Genomic DNA, 18563 nt, shown 5'->3' on the forward strand with positions numbered 1-18563 from the left:
GACTTTTCACAGCACCAGAAAATGACTCGAGTAAAGAGCAGCGGGAAAAAGAGGGGGCAGAAACAGGATGGATGATGGCGACTATGAGGGCAGGTAAAAGAGAGAAACAGACCCGTGGCGGAGCTTGGGGTCAGTAAGGTGTATCGTCCTGCCTGTACAGGAGGTGGTGGGATTGGAACAGAGGCTTTAGCCCCTGCAAGATTCCAGCTCTGGACTCTGACTCGGGACCTGGCTGCAGCTCATTTCTCTCTGTAGTACAGCAGGTACATCTTCAGAGGCTCGGGTAGCGGCAGGCCCAGGATCCTTTCTCTCAGGACATTCACAGCGGGCTGGGGTCGGAGCAGCTCGCCCGTCTCCTTCTCTTCTTCCTCTTCCTGCTCCTCCTCTTCATCCTCCTCCTCCACCGTCTCCTCCTCCTCCACCACGACTGCCCTGCCTCCAGATCCCCTCCCCACCCTCCTGCCCCCTCTCATCTGCTGCCTCACTTCCCTCTCTACTGCCTCCTCCTCTTCCTCCGCTCCTCGTGCCCCCTGGTTGTTGTTGTTGTCCAAGGAAGCAGGACCAATCCCACTGCTGGCTACGACCTGGCGGGTGGCCAGGACGAGGGCGTTGCAGTGCCGCCGGTGGACCCTCCTGCGTTTGAAACGAGGCCCATACTTATGAAGCCCTGCCACCGCCAGGCCCCGGCCAACGCTGAACGAGGAGCCTCGGCCACGGGAGTGGCTGTCTCCTCCATCCGTGGTCACCCTGAGGGTGTGGCGGATGCAGATACGGGCCAGTTCCTGTAACGATCGCACCTCAAACTTGGCTGAAATGTTGAGAATGGCAAGTCAACATCAGGGAAATGAAAATGGCGAGAAATGAAAGAAGGACAAATGACACTCACGTAGTGGAACAGTCTTGGGTTTGCTGTTGGTGCTGTGTTTGGGCAGCACCAGAGGGGCGAAGGACACAGAGATGATCTTTTTGGTCTCCCAGCTGTTCAGTCCCGTTCGAGTGATCTTGGTCAACTGCATAAAACAGAAGGGTAGTCCTTTAATACGTTTGTGTGTATAAATGATTTTTTTTTTCATCTGATTGAATTCAGTAACATGAAGAGTTCATACTATCAGTTTGTGTGCCAAAAACTGCAGCTCCTGTAATCACTACTGTAGCTCCAAAAGCGAGGGTGACATTACTACATGCAGATATTTATTTATAGAGATTATCTCTTGAATATTTCCAGTTACACTTATATTTTAAAAAGTAACATAAAATACCATGGAGACTCAGACAGACCACAAACCTTTTCCTCAAGAGGCATCACCAGGATGCCCCCCACCTTGAGCAGGTTCTTCATATAATCCTCATGCTCTTTCTGCACGCCGGCCCCGCAGTACACCCTGTCATACTGACGGCTCTCTGGAGGGATCTCCAAGCAGTTTCCCACCACAAAGGATGGCTCACAGAACTCAAATCTGAAGTGAGAGAGCAGCAATGCACAACAAGCCATGGAGGAGATTAAAAAAATGCTGCTGACAAGTCAAGAAACCTACTTGTCAAAACTGTCGCTGGTTTTAATGAAGGAGTCGAGCTTCTGGTAGGCGTACTCTATCACATCTGCGTGTAACTCTATGCCGTGATTCACTCCAAAGGGACCTGTAACAGTCAGCACAGCACAGTGTCTAATCAACCTTATGAATATTTAATTCAATTCAATTTTATTTATATATCTTTAAATCACAACAACAGGTGTCTCAAGGTGCTTTATATTGTAGGTTAAAGACCCTACAATAACATAGAGAACCCCAATAATTAGATGATCTCCTAGACTCTCTGGTGGCCTTCAAAAGTGTTCAGTTTGCAGCCAATCACAAAGCCATCCTTCCTGATTGCAGTGTACCACAGCTGGAAAAGCTTCATCATTTTCCAGCATGCACTGAAGGAGCTCAGCTTTCCTGGGAAATAGAGCTTGCTCATCCCCTTTTGTACACATCATCTGTGTTGGTGTTCAAGCTGTTGATGTGGCTGTGCTGCTACTTGTACTCCTCCACCACATCCAGATCTTGTCCCAGGATAGACACACGTACACACCTATGCCTGCATTTGTCCTTTTTCTTCTGAAGTTGACCACCGGTTCTTTGATCTTACTCACATTCAGAAGCAGACCAGTCCACAAAATCACTATCAGTAAAACATCCAACCACTAAAGGAATATCAGAGTATCTTCAGTGTTAACATCTTCAGTGTACTGGATTCATTTTGTCCTTTTGAAGTGAAGTGAAAGAAGTGAAATTTTTATTTCGGTCAACAACAACAACATAGATTATCATTTTACATAAAAGTACTCAATCATACAGTAACCGAAAAAGAAATAGGCTGAAGCCTTGCGGCTTATAATTATCCTATCCTTTACCCCATAGGAATAATCAAATCCTTAACCAAGAAAATAAATAGCATTGATAAATAAGTTATATAACAGTTTGAAAAGAAATCAATGATAAATCAAGAAATTAAATCAACACAAAGTTTTTCATCAAACCAAATTTCCGTAGCCTTTTTGTTCCTTCTCCCTTTCTTCTATTTTAACACTCACTCTCCAACCGTTCAGTGGTTGCTCCTGCCTGAGCCTGGTTCTGCCAAAGGTGTCTTTGTATTACAGTTTTTGCTCGTTGCTTGAACACTATAAACTCATGCTTAGACTAAAGTAACACAACTTGAAGCTTTTGTTACCATACCTCAAACACATGTACCCATACCTTAAACAAAAGTGCTGCTTTGCACTCTGGTTGCAATTATGCAACACACTTACTCCTTTATGCAACACACATGGTCCTGCATACTACACTCTATTTCATACATAAGACACTTCGTTCAAAAATGAAATTTCAGGGTGCCATTTGGAAAACACATGTATCCAAAATACAAAACACATCGGGTAATTGCAACCACTCAAATATACACCTGAAGGCACTTACTTGCAAAACTGAACACCAATTAGCCAACCACAAAAAGCCCTCAGTTTAGCCATTTCAAGAACTTTGCAAGCATGGATGGAGGGAGAGCAAGAGGAAGAGGAGGAGGAGGTCAAAGAGGCCATGCACGGACCCATATTTCTGATGATATAAGAGCAACTTTGGTGGACCATGTCATCAACCACGGCCTGACTATGAGGGAAGCTGGGCAGAGAGTCCACCCACATCTAAGCCGCTTCACAGTGGCATCTGTAATACGAACATTCCGACTAGAAAACAGGTATGTCTTCACCTCCATACCTTCTGCTCTACTCAGATGGTTTCATAGCACTGTTCTACAATATATCACATTACCATATCAAGTGTACGGGGTGCTAATGCTCCTTTTGCAGCCAAAGTGGCTGATTCCTTATATTGAAGTAGTGTTGTACAGTGGATGACACAGTACATACAGTAAAGTACTGTAAGAAAAATAAGCAAACCGATGACAATATGTGGTTGTATTTCTCCAGAATGACCCGAAGACCTTCTGGGGGAGGACGGCAACGCCTGTTCACACAACAGCAGGAACTTGCTGTTGTGGACCTAGTGAGGGCAGACAATGCCATCCGTCTCCACCAGCTACGACGGAAAATACTTGCAGACAGGCGAGTGTTCAGCAACATAGACCATGTGAGCATCACCACCATCAGACGCATCTTGGGTAAACACAGCATCACCATGAAGCAGCTCTACAGAGTCCCATTCGAGAGGAACAGTGACAGGGTCAAAGGACTTCGAGCTGAATATGTACGGGTACGTGTAACTGTCCCTTACATTTACAATAGAGTATTGGTGAAGTCCAGTAGCAGCTGAATATGTACCATATCAGTACCACATGGATCTATTCTGAGAGCTACACAGGTACCTGTGTGATGGGGTGAGGGTGCTGTATGTGTAGCACTGTAGTACAGTGATATGTTCCCCTTTTTTCCAGAGAATCTTGGCCATGGATGGAGCTGCACAGCCTCATGAATACATTTTCATTGATGAAGCTGGATTCGACCTGAGCAAAACAAGACGACGGGGTCGTAATGTAATTGGCCAAAGGGCAATTGTGCACGTCCCAGGGCAGCGCGGGGGAAACATCACATTATGTGCCGCCATATGCCTTCGAGGGCTTCTGCACCATCATGCAATACTAGGTCCATACAATAGCCAACACATACTCACATTTCTAGATGCTCTCCATGATATAGTTGTACAGAACAGAGCAGATCAGCCCAGGTTTGTGGTGATATGGGATAATGTCAGTTTCCATCGGGCTGCTCTGGTCCAGGCCTGGTTCTCCAACCACAATCAATTTGAAGTGGTATACTTGCCCCCTTACTCAACATTTTTGAACCCTATAGAGGAATTTTTTTCGGCTTGGAGATGGCGAGTATATGACCGCCAACCACATGCCCGCATGCCTCTTCTGCAGGCAATGGAACAGGCCTGCGGCGACATTCAGGTGACAGCAATCCATGGATGGTTTCGACATGCAAGAGGATATTTTCCCCGGTGCCTAGCGGGAGAGGACGTTGCTTGCGATGTTGATGAGGTCCTGTGGCCAGACCCCAACAGACGGCGGGATCCATGAGCCCACTTATGCACAATTGTCATGGTTTTTTGTGTTTACAGTATAGTGTTTTTTCTATTGCAGTATTATTGTGTTGTTGTTGTTGTTTTTTTTGCTTTATCTGAATTCATGGTACTGCAATGTACAATATTGAGTAGGTCTATTTGCGTTTTTGGTTGTTTGAAAATGTGTGTCCTGTAAATGTGCCTTCTGAATAAACAATGGAAATCAAGGACTGCAGTGTTTTATATAAAGAAGACTAGTGTGTTCCCCCTGATCTGTCAGTGTTTGCATATGATGCAAGTATGTGTCATTTTGTCATTTTGAGTTACATTTTGACAAAGGAATGTTAGGTTTTGACAGCAGAGTTTAGGTTTTGGGAGTAGAGTTTCAATTTGGCACAGATGTGAATGGTATATTTCCCAGTGTTGTGTCATGTGTACTTGTGTGTACAGTTTTGGCACAGAGAGCGGAGTTTTGCAAAATGTGTTCAAGCAGTGGGCAAAAACTGTAAAAATGTTGTAGGGTCTTTATCTTATAATATGAAAAGCCTTGAAACAACCATTGTTATTATTAACTGTTTTTGTGAACATGCAGATATTTTAGACAACTAAGAAAACACCATTATCCATCTCTACTGTGAATAAAGAATTTCACAGACAGCACAGGAAAATGATGCTTCTTTTTACATCAAAAATATTGCTGAGTAAAGTAATCCAGTGACAGCTGTCATTGTTTGGGTACGCTAAAAGCATTAACTGCTAATAGCTAATTTGGTGTCCTTTAAATAATAACCAAAGAATATATGCTGAAAAAGTAAGGAGCTGCATACCCAGAATGAGGCCGACCATGGTGCTGAGGTAGCCCGTCCCACTGCCAAGGTTGAGAAAGGAGAGTCCAGGGTGGAGATCCAAAGCCTCCATCACTTCCGAGTAAATACACGGAGCAGATAGGTGGATGTTTCCGTGCCGCCATGCCAGATCCTAAATGCAACAACAGCATATAGTACATTTACCAGCTTAGACCCCTGTGGGCTGATTCCACACACTTTCACTGTGCTGACCTTATATGCGTTATCCCGGTATTCATCCAGGTAATAGTCTGCACGGTCGATAGCTCGGAAAGCTCGCTCCACCAGGTCTGAGCGGATGTAGTAAGCCTCCTTAAGGTTGTCAATCAAGTCATCGTTGTCCTCACCGGCACTCACAGCTCCACCCATCCTGACTGAAGACCAGATGACAAAAGCATAAGGCACGGTTTCACTTTGAGACACAGTTCCAGTAGCTGTTCATGCTGTTGTTGTTTGTTTGTTTTTTAAGTCTTTCAGTGTTTTTTAAGTTCATTCATTAAAGGAGGACTTCTAGGTTGGTGCCCTCTCACACCAGAAGTTTGCACACTTTAAAGGTTTCCAAATGACACTGTCTTTGTTCTTTTAGTGTCAATTTCACAACCCTGTGGGGAAAAAAAATCTGAAACAAATAAAAGGCATTAGGACAGGATTCTACAGTGAAAGGATAGGCTGTTTTCCTTAAAACATTAAATATCTTAGAGTTTTGTTCTGGTTTGTGTGCAAAACAAACAGTGTCAAAAACAACAAGAAATAAGAAAATATGCCAGTGGGTTCCAAAACTAATCTGTAACAGACACATAAAGTTAAACAGGTTAGCAGGCTATCTTAAACTAAAAAAACTGAAGTTAAACTGAAGCTGAACAACATATCTGATTAAATTATTAAGCAAATTAAGTACTGCTCCTTGCCCTGCACATTTCAACAGTATTCTGGCAGCTTTAAACTTACTTTCAGAACCATTTACTTTCATTTACATGTAGACAAACGCCATCAAGCTTTGGCTCAACAAAGAGGCAGAATACATTGTATTATATTTGATCTTTTTTTCATTTTCTTAACCTCAAATGGATGAAGTGAATAGAAGGTGATTATCAACCTGTATGGCTGAAAGTGAGCAAACACAGAAGTGCCAAAATGTCCAGGTCTTCTAATGTCCTCTTAAGGTTAACTTTAAAAGTCAATCAATATCCACAGACTCACATGTTAAAATAGTCACTTTGATACATAGTCTATGTTTTTTCTTAAGGATTGTTACACTGGCAGCCATGGCCTCTAGCGGTCTACTAAGACTCACCTCTGTTGATTCAGGCCACTGAACTGGACCTTTTCATCTTGCTACTGCTGTTTCCTTTTGGAGCATTTTTAATGGAATTATATTACAAATAATATGACTTGTTGTAAGGAGCAGAGTGGAATTCTACCAAATTACTAGTCTTCTCAGCACTAATTAGCACGTGAACAGTACCCTTACAGCCATCAATTGCTGTTGTGATTTGGTGCTATATAAATTTTTAAAAAGAACTGAAGCATTGCAGCAGAGTAGTATTCAAATTTTTCCTTTGTTCTCACTTCAACAGGATGCATCTGGATCAACTCCTGGATAAATTTAATGGCACACAGTATCTTATTGATATCTTATTCCGGTGTTTATTTTTTTTCTAATTTTTCTGTGTAACTTTTATACTGTCCACTGCTGTAACAAAACAAATTTCCCACACGTGGGACTAATAAAGGTTATCTTATCTTATCTTAGTAGTGAACGCTTCCCAGGGAGACTTTCAGCACCAATTACATGATCAAACTGCAGTAAGAGGGTTAGGTGTGGCTTTTAGCAGCAGAATGTGACTAGGATGTGACCAACTCTGTTAAAAACACCATAGGGCAGTGCCAAAGGACAGAGATCACAGCAGGGTGCACTGTCTGCGAAATGTTGGACACCCTCGTTAGCCCTTTCTTCTTTTATAGCCTGAGTGCATTTAAATAACAGAGGATGTACTGTCTTCGTTTAAAAAAAGTGTCAGGTGGTGAAGCCCTAAAGGAACATGAATTCTTGGGAGGAGAAGAACAAGGTTTTTGCCTCGTTATGTTTTTTATTTTATTTTATCTTTTGGCATACAATGGGAATCTATGCCCCCGTGAGTATGATCACCCGCCTTTTTCTTCTTCTTCGTTTTTGATTTACTTTGTTTTGTTTTGGGCTGTGGACACAAATGGCCACAGCAGGGCGCTGCCGGTCATTTTCGTAATTTAGTATCTAAGTGGTTTAGTAGGCTAGTAGGGTACACGCTTCATGCCAAACAGTGCCAACTGACCTTGGCTATTTATTTCCTGATTTAGTGATCAGCTAACACGCCCTTTCCTTTCCAAAAACGCTTTTCACGTCGAGTCTAAAGTCCGGCTCCGGCCGGGACTTCCAACTCCAGCATACCCGTCTGCACGCTGCTGTGCTGCGGTGCCATTTGCGCCACTCAGGTGATCGAGTTTCGAAATAAATAAATAAATAAATGGAGCTCGGTTGAGCCAATAATCACCCAGCCTAAAGGATAACAACAGCACAATGCATTCGTAACAAACCTCCATGGAACGACAAGGTCAACACAAGCAGAAACACAACTGCATTCTTATCGTCGGTGGAAGATCAGGAAAATCGAGAGGAGCCCAGCGAGCTGCTGCTGGTCTGCAGCCACACAGCGCGCCTCCACACACAACACGGCCCAGCTGAAGCGTGTACCTCTTATTAACGCCGCCTGATATTCTCTGTCTCTGCGCTTTTCCTTGTGCTCAGCCTTTTGTTGGTGGGGGATCCAGTCAGAAACACATCACTGCTGGATGTAAACATTCGGCCAGCTGACGCTCTGACGTCAGACGTAACACACGCAGAGTAACGGCCAGAGGGGGATGGCCTACTTTCAGCAGTGTGGGCTGTGGAAGTGGAACAGGCCAGACGCGGGTGGAAACCGACGGAGAGCGCAAATGTGAACGGCAGCGAGAGGAAAACAGCTTCATCCAACTGAGTCTCGATGCTGCTCAGTGTTTGTTTGTGTGTTTGTTTGTGTGTTTGTTTGTTTTCCCGCCCACCTAAGCATGTCTTCGCTCTGATTGGCCTGTCACCGTCTTACTAATTATTACTGAATTACAGTCGCTTTGGTAGTTGCTGTGTTCCAACATCTGTAGGTCAGTAGGTTAAAAGTCAAGTCAGTACCTTACTTGGATGCAGTACTAATGGACCTTCTCCATACATTTAATGACAGTTATTTGAACCAAAACTTTCATATTTGGATTTATCACCCCACAAGACTTGTTATCACTGCTTTTCAGTCCAGCTAATGTGTGGTTTGGCATTTCTCAGCCTTCTCTTCCCACCCATTTCCCTTCCTTCAATGACTGGTACATGGATTAACTGAAAGGCCAGATTCATCTCTCAGGTCCTGTGTGAGGTCTTTGCTTTCCCCATCTCTTTAGGACATGACTTTCAGAAAATGGTTATCTAGTGTAGGTACTAGGTAGGTTGTTTTTTTTTTAGACCTCGTGCTTCTTTTGTCCTCCGCTTGTCCAGTATCATTTTGTTATGGACACATATCATGTTTTGTGTTAATAGGTCTTTGGGGACCACCTTGTTGGTGGAGAAATACTATTTTACCTTTTTAAAGCTGTTATCTTTGAAAAGATGTGGGAACAAATTAAGCTGCTAGTAACACAAGGCCTAAAGATACAATTTATAATCAATTCTTTGCTAAATTGTCTGTACACGTAGCTACAATGCTGGTCTATCCCTTGAATAAGGTGCCTTTTTTTATGCTTGAACATTCATAAGTCAGCGTTACCCCCTCCTCCCCCCCGAAAATGTTCAGGTACTAGGACTGTATTGAAATGAGCAAATGTTCAAAGAAAAACTTCCTGGAATTCACAGAAGTATAGATAAAGTTCAAAACATATCTCATACAACAAAGGTTCAGAAAATGATCCACTAGATGGCAGTGCTGCTCAAAATATAAATAGAGCGATGAAAACATAAATAATCTAGCTACATCTGAAATGAATCTAGCGAATTCAGATCCCTAATTTTGTTTAATATGTAGAAAGACAGTGTGTCGTATATTACTAACTGGCTAAAAGCTGAAGGCTTTGCATTCCATTCTTTTTGTGAAATGTCTAGAAATCACACGCAAGCCAGCAGTCTGTAAGAAAAGTGCTCTGTCAAAAAGGTAGTATGAGGTCTTATATGATGGAGCCTCATTATATAAGATTTTGTATGTGAGGAGCAGGTCTTTAAATTCAGTTCTGGATTTAACAGGAGGTCAATGAAGAAAAGACAATATAGGAGACATATGCTCTCTCCTACTAGTCAGTACTCTTATGCAGTATTCTGGATCTGCAGGTAGTTTCTAGAGCCTCCTGATAATAATGAATTTAGAAGTAATAAATACATGAACTAGCTTTTCAGTATCACTCTTGAGAGCCTCTAGATCCTTTAAAGATGCCGTAGAAGCACTCGGTTCTGTCCCTCTCTTCTGACCTCCCGGGTAAATATTGGTGACAAGTTGAACTGAAATTTCGGATTCATCACTTATACCACATGCTGTAATGGATTTTCAGTCCAGTTCTTGTGTAAATTAGCATACCTCAGCAGGCACGTGCAGAGGGGGGGGGGGGGGGGGGGCTAGAGGGGCTTGAGCACCCGCCCCTTTCATGATGGGTGCCCAAAGTGCCCTTTTGTTGAGGCAACTTTAAAAAAAAAAAAAAAAAAATTATTTATTTTTTAATGTGTGTGTGCGTGCGGAGTCCTGTCTGTGCCCCTCAACAATAATATTTAACTATTAATCACAGTTTTGCTAAATAAAAGGATCTGGCTTGCATCAGTCACATGATCACATTTAACCAATGATCGCCCTTGACGGCAAAACGCGCTGGTTACGAGGCGGGAACGAGCTCACAAAGAGCACGCGCATTTTTAGCGGTCCGGAGCTGTAGGAGAAACACAAGTTAACTCAGAGACACAGACTGATGCGACACAACCAGTAAGTAGGTGTACAGCGCACACTGTAGTGTGTAGCACCCAGGAGTATCAGCTTATTACGTACACGTTGGTAAGTTGTCTTGTTGCAGCTGACGAACTGAAACAAATGAGCGAGCTGTGTGTGCAACAGCGCGACAAACATTACCTGTCCTTTTATTAACTGCACAAGTAGTGCTGGTCACAGCTGCTGGCTACCTGGCTGTCAATTCAATTCAATTCAATTTTATTTATATAGCGCCAAATCACAACAAAAGTCGCCTCAAGGCGCTTCATTGGTACAGAGAAAAACCCAACAATCATATGACCCCCTATGAGCAAGCACTTTGGCGACAGTGGGAAGGAAAAACTCCCTTTTAACAGGCAGAAACCTCCGGCAGAACCAGGCTCAGGGAAGGGCGGGGCCATCTGCTGTAATTGGTTGGGGTGAGAGAAGGAAGACAGGATAAAGACATGCTGTGGAAGAGAGACAGAGATTAATAACAGATATGATTCAATGCAGAGAGGTTTGTTAACACATAGTGAGTGAGAAAGGTGACTGGAAAGGAAAAACTCAATGCATCATGGGAATCCCCCGGCAGCCTACGTCTATTGCAGCATAACTAAGGGAGGATTCAGGGTCACCTGCTCCAGCCCTAACTATATGCTTTAGCATATAGTTGTCATGGGTCTGTAGCTCTGTCACCGTTTCAGGGAACATATTTAGTTTTAAAGTAAGTTTCCGGGCTTTTCCTGCCTTTCTGGAGGGATTATATTTCACTAAAAACGATCTAATATGCATGTCCACATAATTATGCATTATTATAATTATAATATATTAAAAAACACACGCTGTATTTTAAAGAACATACATTAAGAAGCAGATTATATTAGATTTATATTTTAAATAAGACAAAATTTGGATTTTACAGCAGTAAAATGATTGTATCTCTACAGTTTAAAAATGTAATAAGCTTTGCCCCTGCACAGAGTGGATAGTGAAACAAATGGAATCATCATAATTACATTATTTCATATTTATTACTTCCCCCTCCTCTTTGCTTTATTATTGTAGCTCTAGTAAATAATAATGTAAGGATTCTGGATCAGCACCGTGATGCCCATAGTATATACAGTATTCTGAAGAAGGTCTAAAATGTCACTGTGTGTGTGTGCATGTGTGTGTTTTATTTAGATGGATTTTTTTTTAATTATTACTCATGATATAACATTGTCCAGACATGGCTGGTAAGGACATGAGGAGGAAACAGCAGGAGCTGTGTGAGGCTACTAAAGGCAGGGCTATAACATTTTTCTGTGATCATTTTATTATAGATTAAGTGCTGGAGTTGTTAGGTGTGGATAATTAGATTATAGTTTATTGCAATAGCAAGTTGTGCCTTGTTCTCACATAGCAAGTGGAGAGTGATATATGAAATGATGGAAGGAAGGAAGAAGAGAAGCAAAGAGTGATTCACAGGCAGAGCCTAAATTATTTCTCACAGTTTTTGTTGCCTTATGGTTCCAAGCGCTGTCACCAATCTTTGCATTTTGTTATTATCTCATGACATTTAATCAGCTACCATCTCTCCTGTGGGCTTTTTAATGTCTACAGTCTCAGATCAGCACAGCCCTGCCCTTCCCATATTAGATTTTTGATGAATGTGTGTTGTTGTTATTCAGCCTGGTTCAATGTGCCCCTTTTTAACTTTGAGCACCCGCCCCTTTAAACCTCTCTGCACGGCCCTGTACCTCAGCCTTTCCTCCCCATTTTCCTTCCTTAAGAATGACAGTCACCCTTCCACTTAAAGCATTACTGATGATGCTGTAGATGGATCAACTGAAGGGCCAGAGGCATCACTGCAGACCTGTGTCAGGTCTTTGCTGGATTTTCTTCTTAAGGACATGACATGATCTGCTGTACACAGCTTTTTAGTCCTGCTTCTTCATCATTTGCCCTCTATTTTTCCAATTCCATCAGTGTTTCCCAAGGACACACTGCTCACTATGCCAAGTTTTCAGTTAATAGTTCTCTGGGAATCGCCTTGTTGGTGCAGAAATACAATTGTATGCCCATCAAACTCTTATTTTTGTCATTTTTCATAGACTCATCTGAAGAAATGGGATCAAATTAGGTCCTTTGTGACAGCCTGCTAGTAACAAACTGCCCTATTTATGCTTGATTCATAGGTCAGTGTTGAACAGAGATAGGCAGTAAGTATTGCAAAATCGGTAATTAGATTACCGTTACTTTCCCGTAGGAACACTGCGTTACAAAAACCGTGATTTTTTGCGCGAATGTCTCATGACAGTGACGTAAGCAAGTGCGCCGTTGGTGACAACAGCTGTGTGCAGATCAACAGTGGATCATATATCGATTGTGGAAGAGAGTATGAGCATGCAGCGTCTAAAGCGTGGAAGTACTGACCTTACTTTGAGCTTGATTCCATAAAAAGTGACAAAAACATTAGCGTCCGTTGTGCGTGGGAAGAAAACTTTTTACAGCGAAAAAAAACCCCCTAAACTTCCAAGCAAGCACCGAGTGCGCAACGACGTAATGGGAAATTCACAGAGAAACACTATGGCAAGCCATTAGAGCCAAAATTTGCCACTTTCCTAACCCGTTTGGTTAAGAAATGGCGTAAAAAACGCCGTTTAATTATTCAAAACGCCGAAAAAAAACGGCGTTCTGTTCCGACAAACGCCGCTTTTTCCGCCACTCGGATGGCGCCCCGAACGCACCATCCGAGTGACGTAAAAAGCGGCGTTCAAAGACAGACGGAAACGCCGTTTTTTACGCTACTCGGCACAAAACGCCGTTTTTATGCATCTTTGAACGGCGTTTTTTACGGCGTTCTCTGCCAGCTGTAACGGCGTTTAAAACGGCGTTTTGTTGAAATTATGCAGGGCACTCCCCATGGTTCCCTCATCCAATTACTTTCAACTCATTTCACCCAATCAAAGAAGAGGAAGTGCAGACCACACTAATGCATCACCGATTCACCTTGCTGCTAAGTGATTGCCTATTCAGTACCAGTGCTTGTCACAGTATTCACTTGTATTATAATCCCACTATGCATTTTGATGTGTTTAAGGCATGATCGAGCAAACAAACGACAGAATACTTTTTCTGAAACCTTAACTGTGTTACCTGTTATGGCAGCTAACAGGTAATGAGCTGAGCTTCTTTCTTATTTTCCTCTTTACTTCTCTTAACCTTAAACTTATGTCTTAGCAATCAGATCCTGCCATCTTGCATTACCGCTTCGTGCTAGTTATGTTGACTTTTCTCTTCTTTTTACTCCACTTTTTTCACCCGTGTTTGGACACTCGGGGCATGGCTCCTTTGTTTACATTAGGGATCAGCCTATGGTAAACCTCCGCCTACCCCCCAGTCCTGCTTTACAGGTGAAAATAGAGCAACAGGACCGCTGAGTCTTTGACTTTATTTATTTTCTGCTGTGTTTTACTTGCATCTATTTGAAAGAGTGAGTGTAAACACAAAAAATATTTTATTTTATGTGCTGGAATGTGCAGAAAATAGGTTTAAATGTTAAACTAATTTATTCAAGTCAGAGAATGTTGCATATAATTAAATTTTTGCTTGATGCATAAAGTTAAAAGATTAAAACAAGTTAAAAAAAGAGACTTTTCCATTTGATTACATTTTGTATGATGGATTATGCAGAAAAAGTAGAATTGGGCTGAAAGATCTATCGCTTTATCACCTCTTCAGGTTGTAAATCGTGGTTTTAAAAAGTAACTAAGTAACTAATTACTTTTGAAAATAAGTAATCAGTAAAGTAACGGGATTACCTTTTTGGGGAAGTAATCAGTAATTAGTTACTGATTACTTTTTTCAAGTAACTTGACCAACACTGGTGTTGAAGGGGCCGAACAAACAAAAGCAGTCCTTTGAAAATTGTCAACGGAATATATTTAAAATGGGTGGATAAAGCAGAAAAACAAAAGGCCTGAAGAGCTACTTCTTAAAAAAAATACAAGAAGATCTGGCTCCTTGGAAGCAAAATAAGAAGAAATGCAGACACTTTTGCTCAAGCATTTCTTTAGTTTGGAAAATAAATCGTAATGACTTTGAATTTTCCAGAAATTTAAATAAACTTTACTCAACACTGGCAAAAAGTTTTCAGCTGTGGGCAATCAACTTTGGTTTCTGAAGGGACGAATGATTAAACTGTTGTAACTTTACTCTAAAACCAAATCTTAATCATCAGTCAACCATGTGATGCTGTTAGGACCAGTCAAAAGATCCACACACTGGAGAGATGTGTTTAAGATTTTTCTTTTATCATAACAGAAAGAAGAAAACACACATGTATTTACTTTGTGGGGACCCTCAAAGACAATATGGATTAACCATTCTAATCTGAACCTGATTCCTCAGGCAGGGATCAACAAATGTCCCTCACAAGGTGTAAAATTCCCCACATAGACAGATATACAAGATCACACACACACACACACACACACACACACACACACACACACACATGCACAAAATGATATAACAAAGTCACACTTGTCTATGAGTCTTTATTTGTGTTTTTCATAGAGAACATTTAAAATGGTTCATACTCCCACAATAACTGACATCACTTCTCTGCTTTATAACACTGACACAGGAACAGGGGAACATACACAAGTACACAAACAATCAGTCACAAAATTGGCCCATCTACAGTGTTTTACTTCCCAAACAAAAACAAATTAGGCAAAAAACCCAAACAAACAAACAGGAGACCCCAAGGACACACAGCCAAGGCCTGTCCCACTTTAAAAAACGTTGCTGTAGCAAAGGAACGACCACATCTACAAAAGTAACAAAAACCACCGTACAATCTATCGTTGTGGAAGTGCTTGTAATTTTGGAAGTTTTGTACTTTAAAAGGATATCAGTATCAATACCTAGAAAATCACCAGTAAAAATAGCTCATCTGTGTAAAAATGTGCTAGCAGGACAACCCTTGGCTGTGGATTTTTTTTTCTCTTTGTCACAACCTATTTTCTTTTTTTTTTTTCCTTTTTTTAAAACCATTTTCAACTCGTCTTCGATACAACAACAATAACACTGTTTCTTCTTAATACAAATATGTACAGACACTTCCACTTGTTTCAAAATAATGCCCTGCACACTAATGCATTATCTAGGGATGGATAGGATGATGATGATGATGATAATGATGATGATGTTCTTCAGATTCCTTCACAGAAACTGTCCATGCAGTTTTGGTACCTGAATCGACAGAATGGGATCACAGTTTCCTTAGGCTCGTTGTTTCGTGCCATCTCTGTCACAGAACGGCCTCTGCCTGGATGTGAAAACGCATATATTCGACATGATCGGCCCCAGCCCCTCCCCAAAGCTAACCCCGCCCCTGAACGTAAAACATCTAGATTCAGACCAAATGTTTTCAGCAGTATTTGAACCAGGTGTAAACATACCCTATCTCAAAATGAGTTCAGCGAGAAAGGCACACATGATAAGACCACACAGCTTGCGACTACAACAGGGAGGATGTTGGGGGTCTTTTGGTTTTGCTCAGCTTGATATTTCTTTCTTATTCTCAGTGTAGAGTGTGCGCGCGTGGGCATCAACCTGCTCTCGCCAGGTGACGATGCGCTCCCCTCCCCCGACCCCTCTGAAACAAGATTCTGGTTCCCCCGAATGTTTCATCAGGTTCAATTCAATTTTCGTCCCAGGTGCTTCGGGGGAAACTGAGCCCTGACCACTTTTGTTGTTCCTTTGCAATTTAGAATAATAAATCTGCTCACTCCATCACTCGGTACTTTTATGTAAATAAGAAAACATACAGTGTGTGGGCGCAGAACCAACCGTGGGCTGCATTTGCTTTCTCAGCTGACATTTTTTCTCTTTTTTTTGAAATGCTATGCTTTCATGGCCTCAGTGTTATTCATTTACATACCTCAGTAGACAGTTTCATCAAGCAGTTTAAAAGGGGTCATGCCTTATCAAATAAGTTGGGAGAATATTCAGTCTTAACACTCTCGGGTAGTATTCTCGTGCATTTCAAGAGAGGGAATACGCTACTTTGTTAACCAAATGCATCCAAACTATTTTTCCTGGAGAGAGGTTACACAAAATATGAGGAATGGGGGGTGTGTGTGTGGGGGTGGGGGGGGGGGGGGGGGGTCATGGTGTGGGGGCTTTGGCGGGGGGTGTGTGGGGAGTATAAAAGTCATAAAAGGCTCTGACATTCTTTTGAGTGACGGGCTCGTATTTATGCAACAAACGCCTCCTCCTAAAGCAAAGGGGAGATTGTGTAGCCGGGCAAATCAATTTCCCACTCCCACACACTCATCTAGGCCTTGATCCAGCCGCTGCTGTTGCCTCTAGCCTCAGCTGACTGGCTGACCTATGGCATTGCTCTGCTCTGCTTTAGCAGCTCTCCCCAATCACCTGAGAACCAAACTCTGCTTCCCATCAGTCTCTTTTGGTTGTTCTTTTTTTCCTGTTTGTTTGGAAAAGAAAGTACCACTTCCTTTTTTAAAAAATACATTTTGAACCCCCTGAATGAAACGGCTTGTTTTTTTGTGTGTTTTTTTCTATGTGACAAACAGGCGGGACAATTGCCTGTCATCTATCTATTGGGTTTCTTACAAGTCAAGACTTAAAATGCTGGCATCTTCAACAGTTATTGAGAAAGTGCACAAAGGAGATTCATTCTACATTGGCTAAAAGCACATTGAAAACATGCCTTCGACATCAGAGTTACACACGGGGTCGTGTACACCACAGCAGGTGCAACGCAAAGGCAGGTTACACTACGGTCTTCTACTTGCTCACTTCAGTATCGGAAAGCTCACAGAGCATGAGCTGTTTCCATTATTAACACAATCACTGCACAATGTTGCTAAACACTATGCGCATTACTCAGAGGCATCATCATCGTCTTTTTTTTGTGTGTTTTTTTTTCAAAAAAATTTTCATACATGAACTCACATGACACTTAGGAACAAAGAGCCAACCATCTAAACTGATGGTTTCATTTCTCAGATTCAGTAGTACAACATACAGTAGATGTTTCTGACATTTCTGGATCAGGGACAGACAAGGAAAGAAAATTTTAAAAAAGGAATCCTATGAGAACACTTCCAAAGTATTGTACTGTATCATAGCCTTCAGCTTTGACTCAATGGTATGTTTAAAGCCACAGTTGAGCAGGTCTTAGTGATATTAATTAAGGTGTAACTGCCTCCTACTGATAATCCCTCCTCATTTCTCTTTCCAATAAGCTAGTGATCTTTTGATAAGGATATACAAGAGAAGAAGAAGAAGAGCAAGTCAACAATTACACTGTAAAAATATATGTATGTTTATATTCATATATATATATATGTATATATATAGCATCTTTAAAATCTATTTATACAGAATGTATATATAGTGTACTTATGGCCATCTTGGCAGAGAAATAAAGGCATCTGAAACAATCACCACTCTCTCGATGCTGTGGTCTCCTCAGGACCAGACATTGTTACATTGCAGAAATGCGAAGAGTCAGGAAAGAAAGTGAGTTCTCTTCTTCTCCTTTATTTATTTATTTTTTAGTGGCACTTTGTGCATCAAAAAATTAAAATCTAGAGTAAGGCTACAAGGGTGTGTATGTTTATCTGATAAAAGTTTGTCAAAGGAGGCAATCCTACAGTATCCTCGAGGGTTGGATATGTCGCTGTGTGTGTTTTAGACTCGTACATCCAGACTAAAACACTGCTGGAATAGAGCTCTATACATGTACCACTGCACTGATGTAAAGAATTCAAAACCGTTACTTAAACAGCCATGGTACGTCACAGAGATTGTGGGTGAGCCACTTCTGGCTGCTACAAAGCGCTTGGGAGAGGTAACATTTTTTTAAATTCCTCTACAAATTGTTCTCATCACCTGACAAAAGCAAATACTCAGAGGATAGTGAAAGTGATTGCTTTTGAGTGTTTTTTTTGTTTGTTTGTTTGTTTTGTTTTTTAACAATCAGCTGCTGGTACATCTATGCCTAAGCAATCAAACAGTATTTGTACTGATTTTATTTATTTTTTCGTTCTTTATTTAAATATTAGCAGAGGATCTTTAAGACTACTCAGACTCAACTGTCACATCACGCACATAAATAACAAAATAAATATACA

General features: G+C 41.6%; 1 protein-coding gene across 2 annotated transcripts; it reads right to left on the reverse strand.

The window, feature by feature from the left end:
- Positions 1–8312, reverse strand: pcmtd2b (protein-L-isoaspartate (D-aspartate) O-methyltransferase domain containing 2b). 2 transcript variants are annotated; one of them, XM_085344085.1, is made up of 7 exons: positions 8136–8312; positions 5618–5778; positions 5387–5537; positions 1536–1638; positions 1286–1457; positions 887–1010; positions 1–808 (listed from the first exon to the last, which is right to left on the reverse strand). In XM_085344085.1, the coding sequence occupies exons 2-7, from the start codon at positions 5771–5773 to the stop codon at positions 240–242; spliced, it is 1275 nt and encodes a 424-aa protein (XP_085200211.1). In that variant the 5' UTR covers positions 5774–5778; positions 8136–8312; the 3' UTR covers positions 1–239. The 2 variants fall into 2 exon arrangements, with proteins under 2 accessions (XP_085200211.1, XP_085200212.1); XM_085344086.1 differs by lacking the exon at positions 8136–8312 and adding an exon at positions 7979–8107.
- Positions 8313–18563: the final 10251 nt, after the last annotated feature.

This window comes from Diplotaxodon limnothrissa, linkage group LG20, assembly GCF_057381915.1.
Source record: "Diplotaxodon limnothrissa isolate DT_005_m linkage group LG20, D_limnothrissa_male_GT1.1, whole genome shotgun sequence".
In the NCBI taxonomy this organism is placed as follows: Eukaryota; Metazoa; Chordata; class Actinopteri; order Cichliformes; family Cichlidae; genus Diplotaxodon; species Diplotaxodon limnothrissa.

Coding starts and splice junctions, on each gene's coding strand:
- pcmtd2b (XM_085344085.1), bottom strand. CDS start 5,773: ATGGGTGGAGCTGTGAGTGCCGGTGAGGACAACGATGACTTGATTGAC. Junction 1,458..1,535: donor ACCAGCGACAGTTTTGACAA/GTAGGTTTCTTG, acceptor CTCTCACTTCAG/ATTTGAGTTCTGTGAGCCAT. Junction 809..886: donor ACCCAAGACTGTTCCACTAC/GTGAGTGTCATT, acceptor TCAACATTTCAG/CCAAGTTTGAGGTGCGATCG.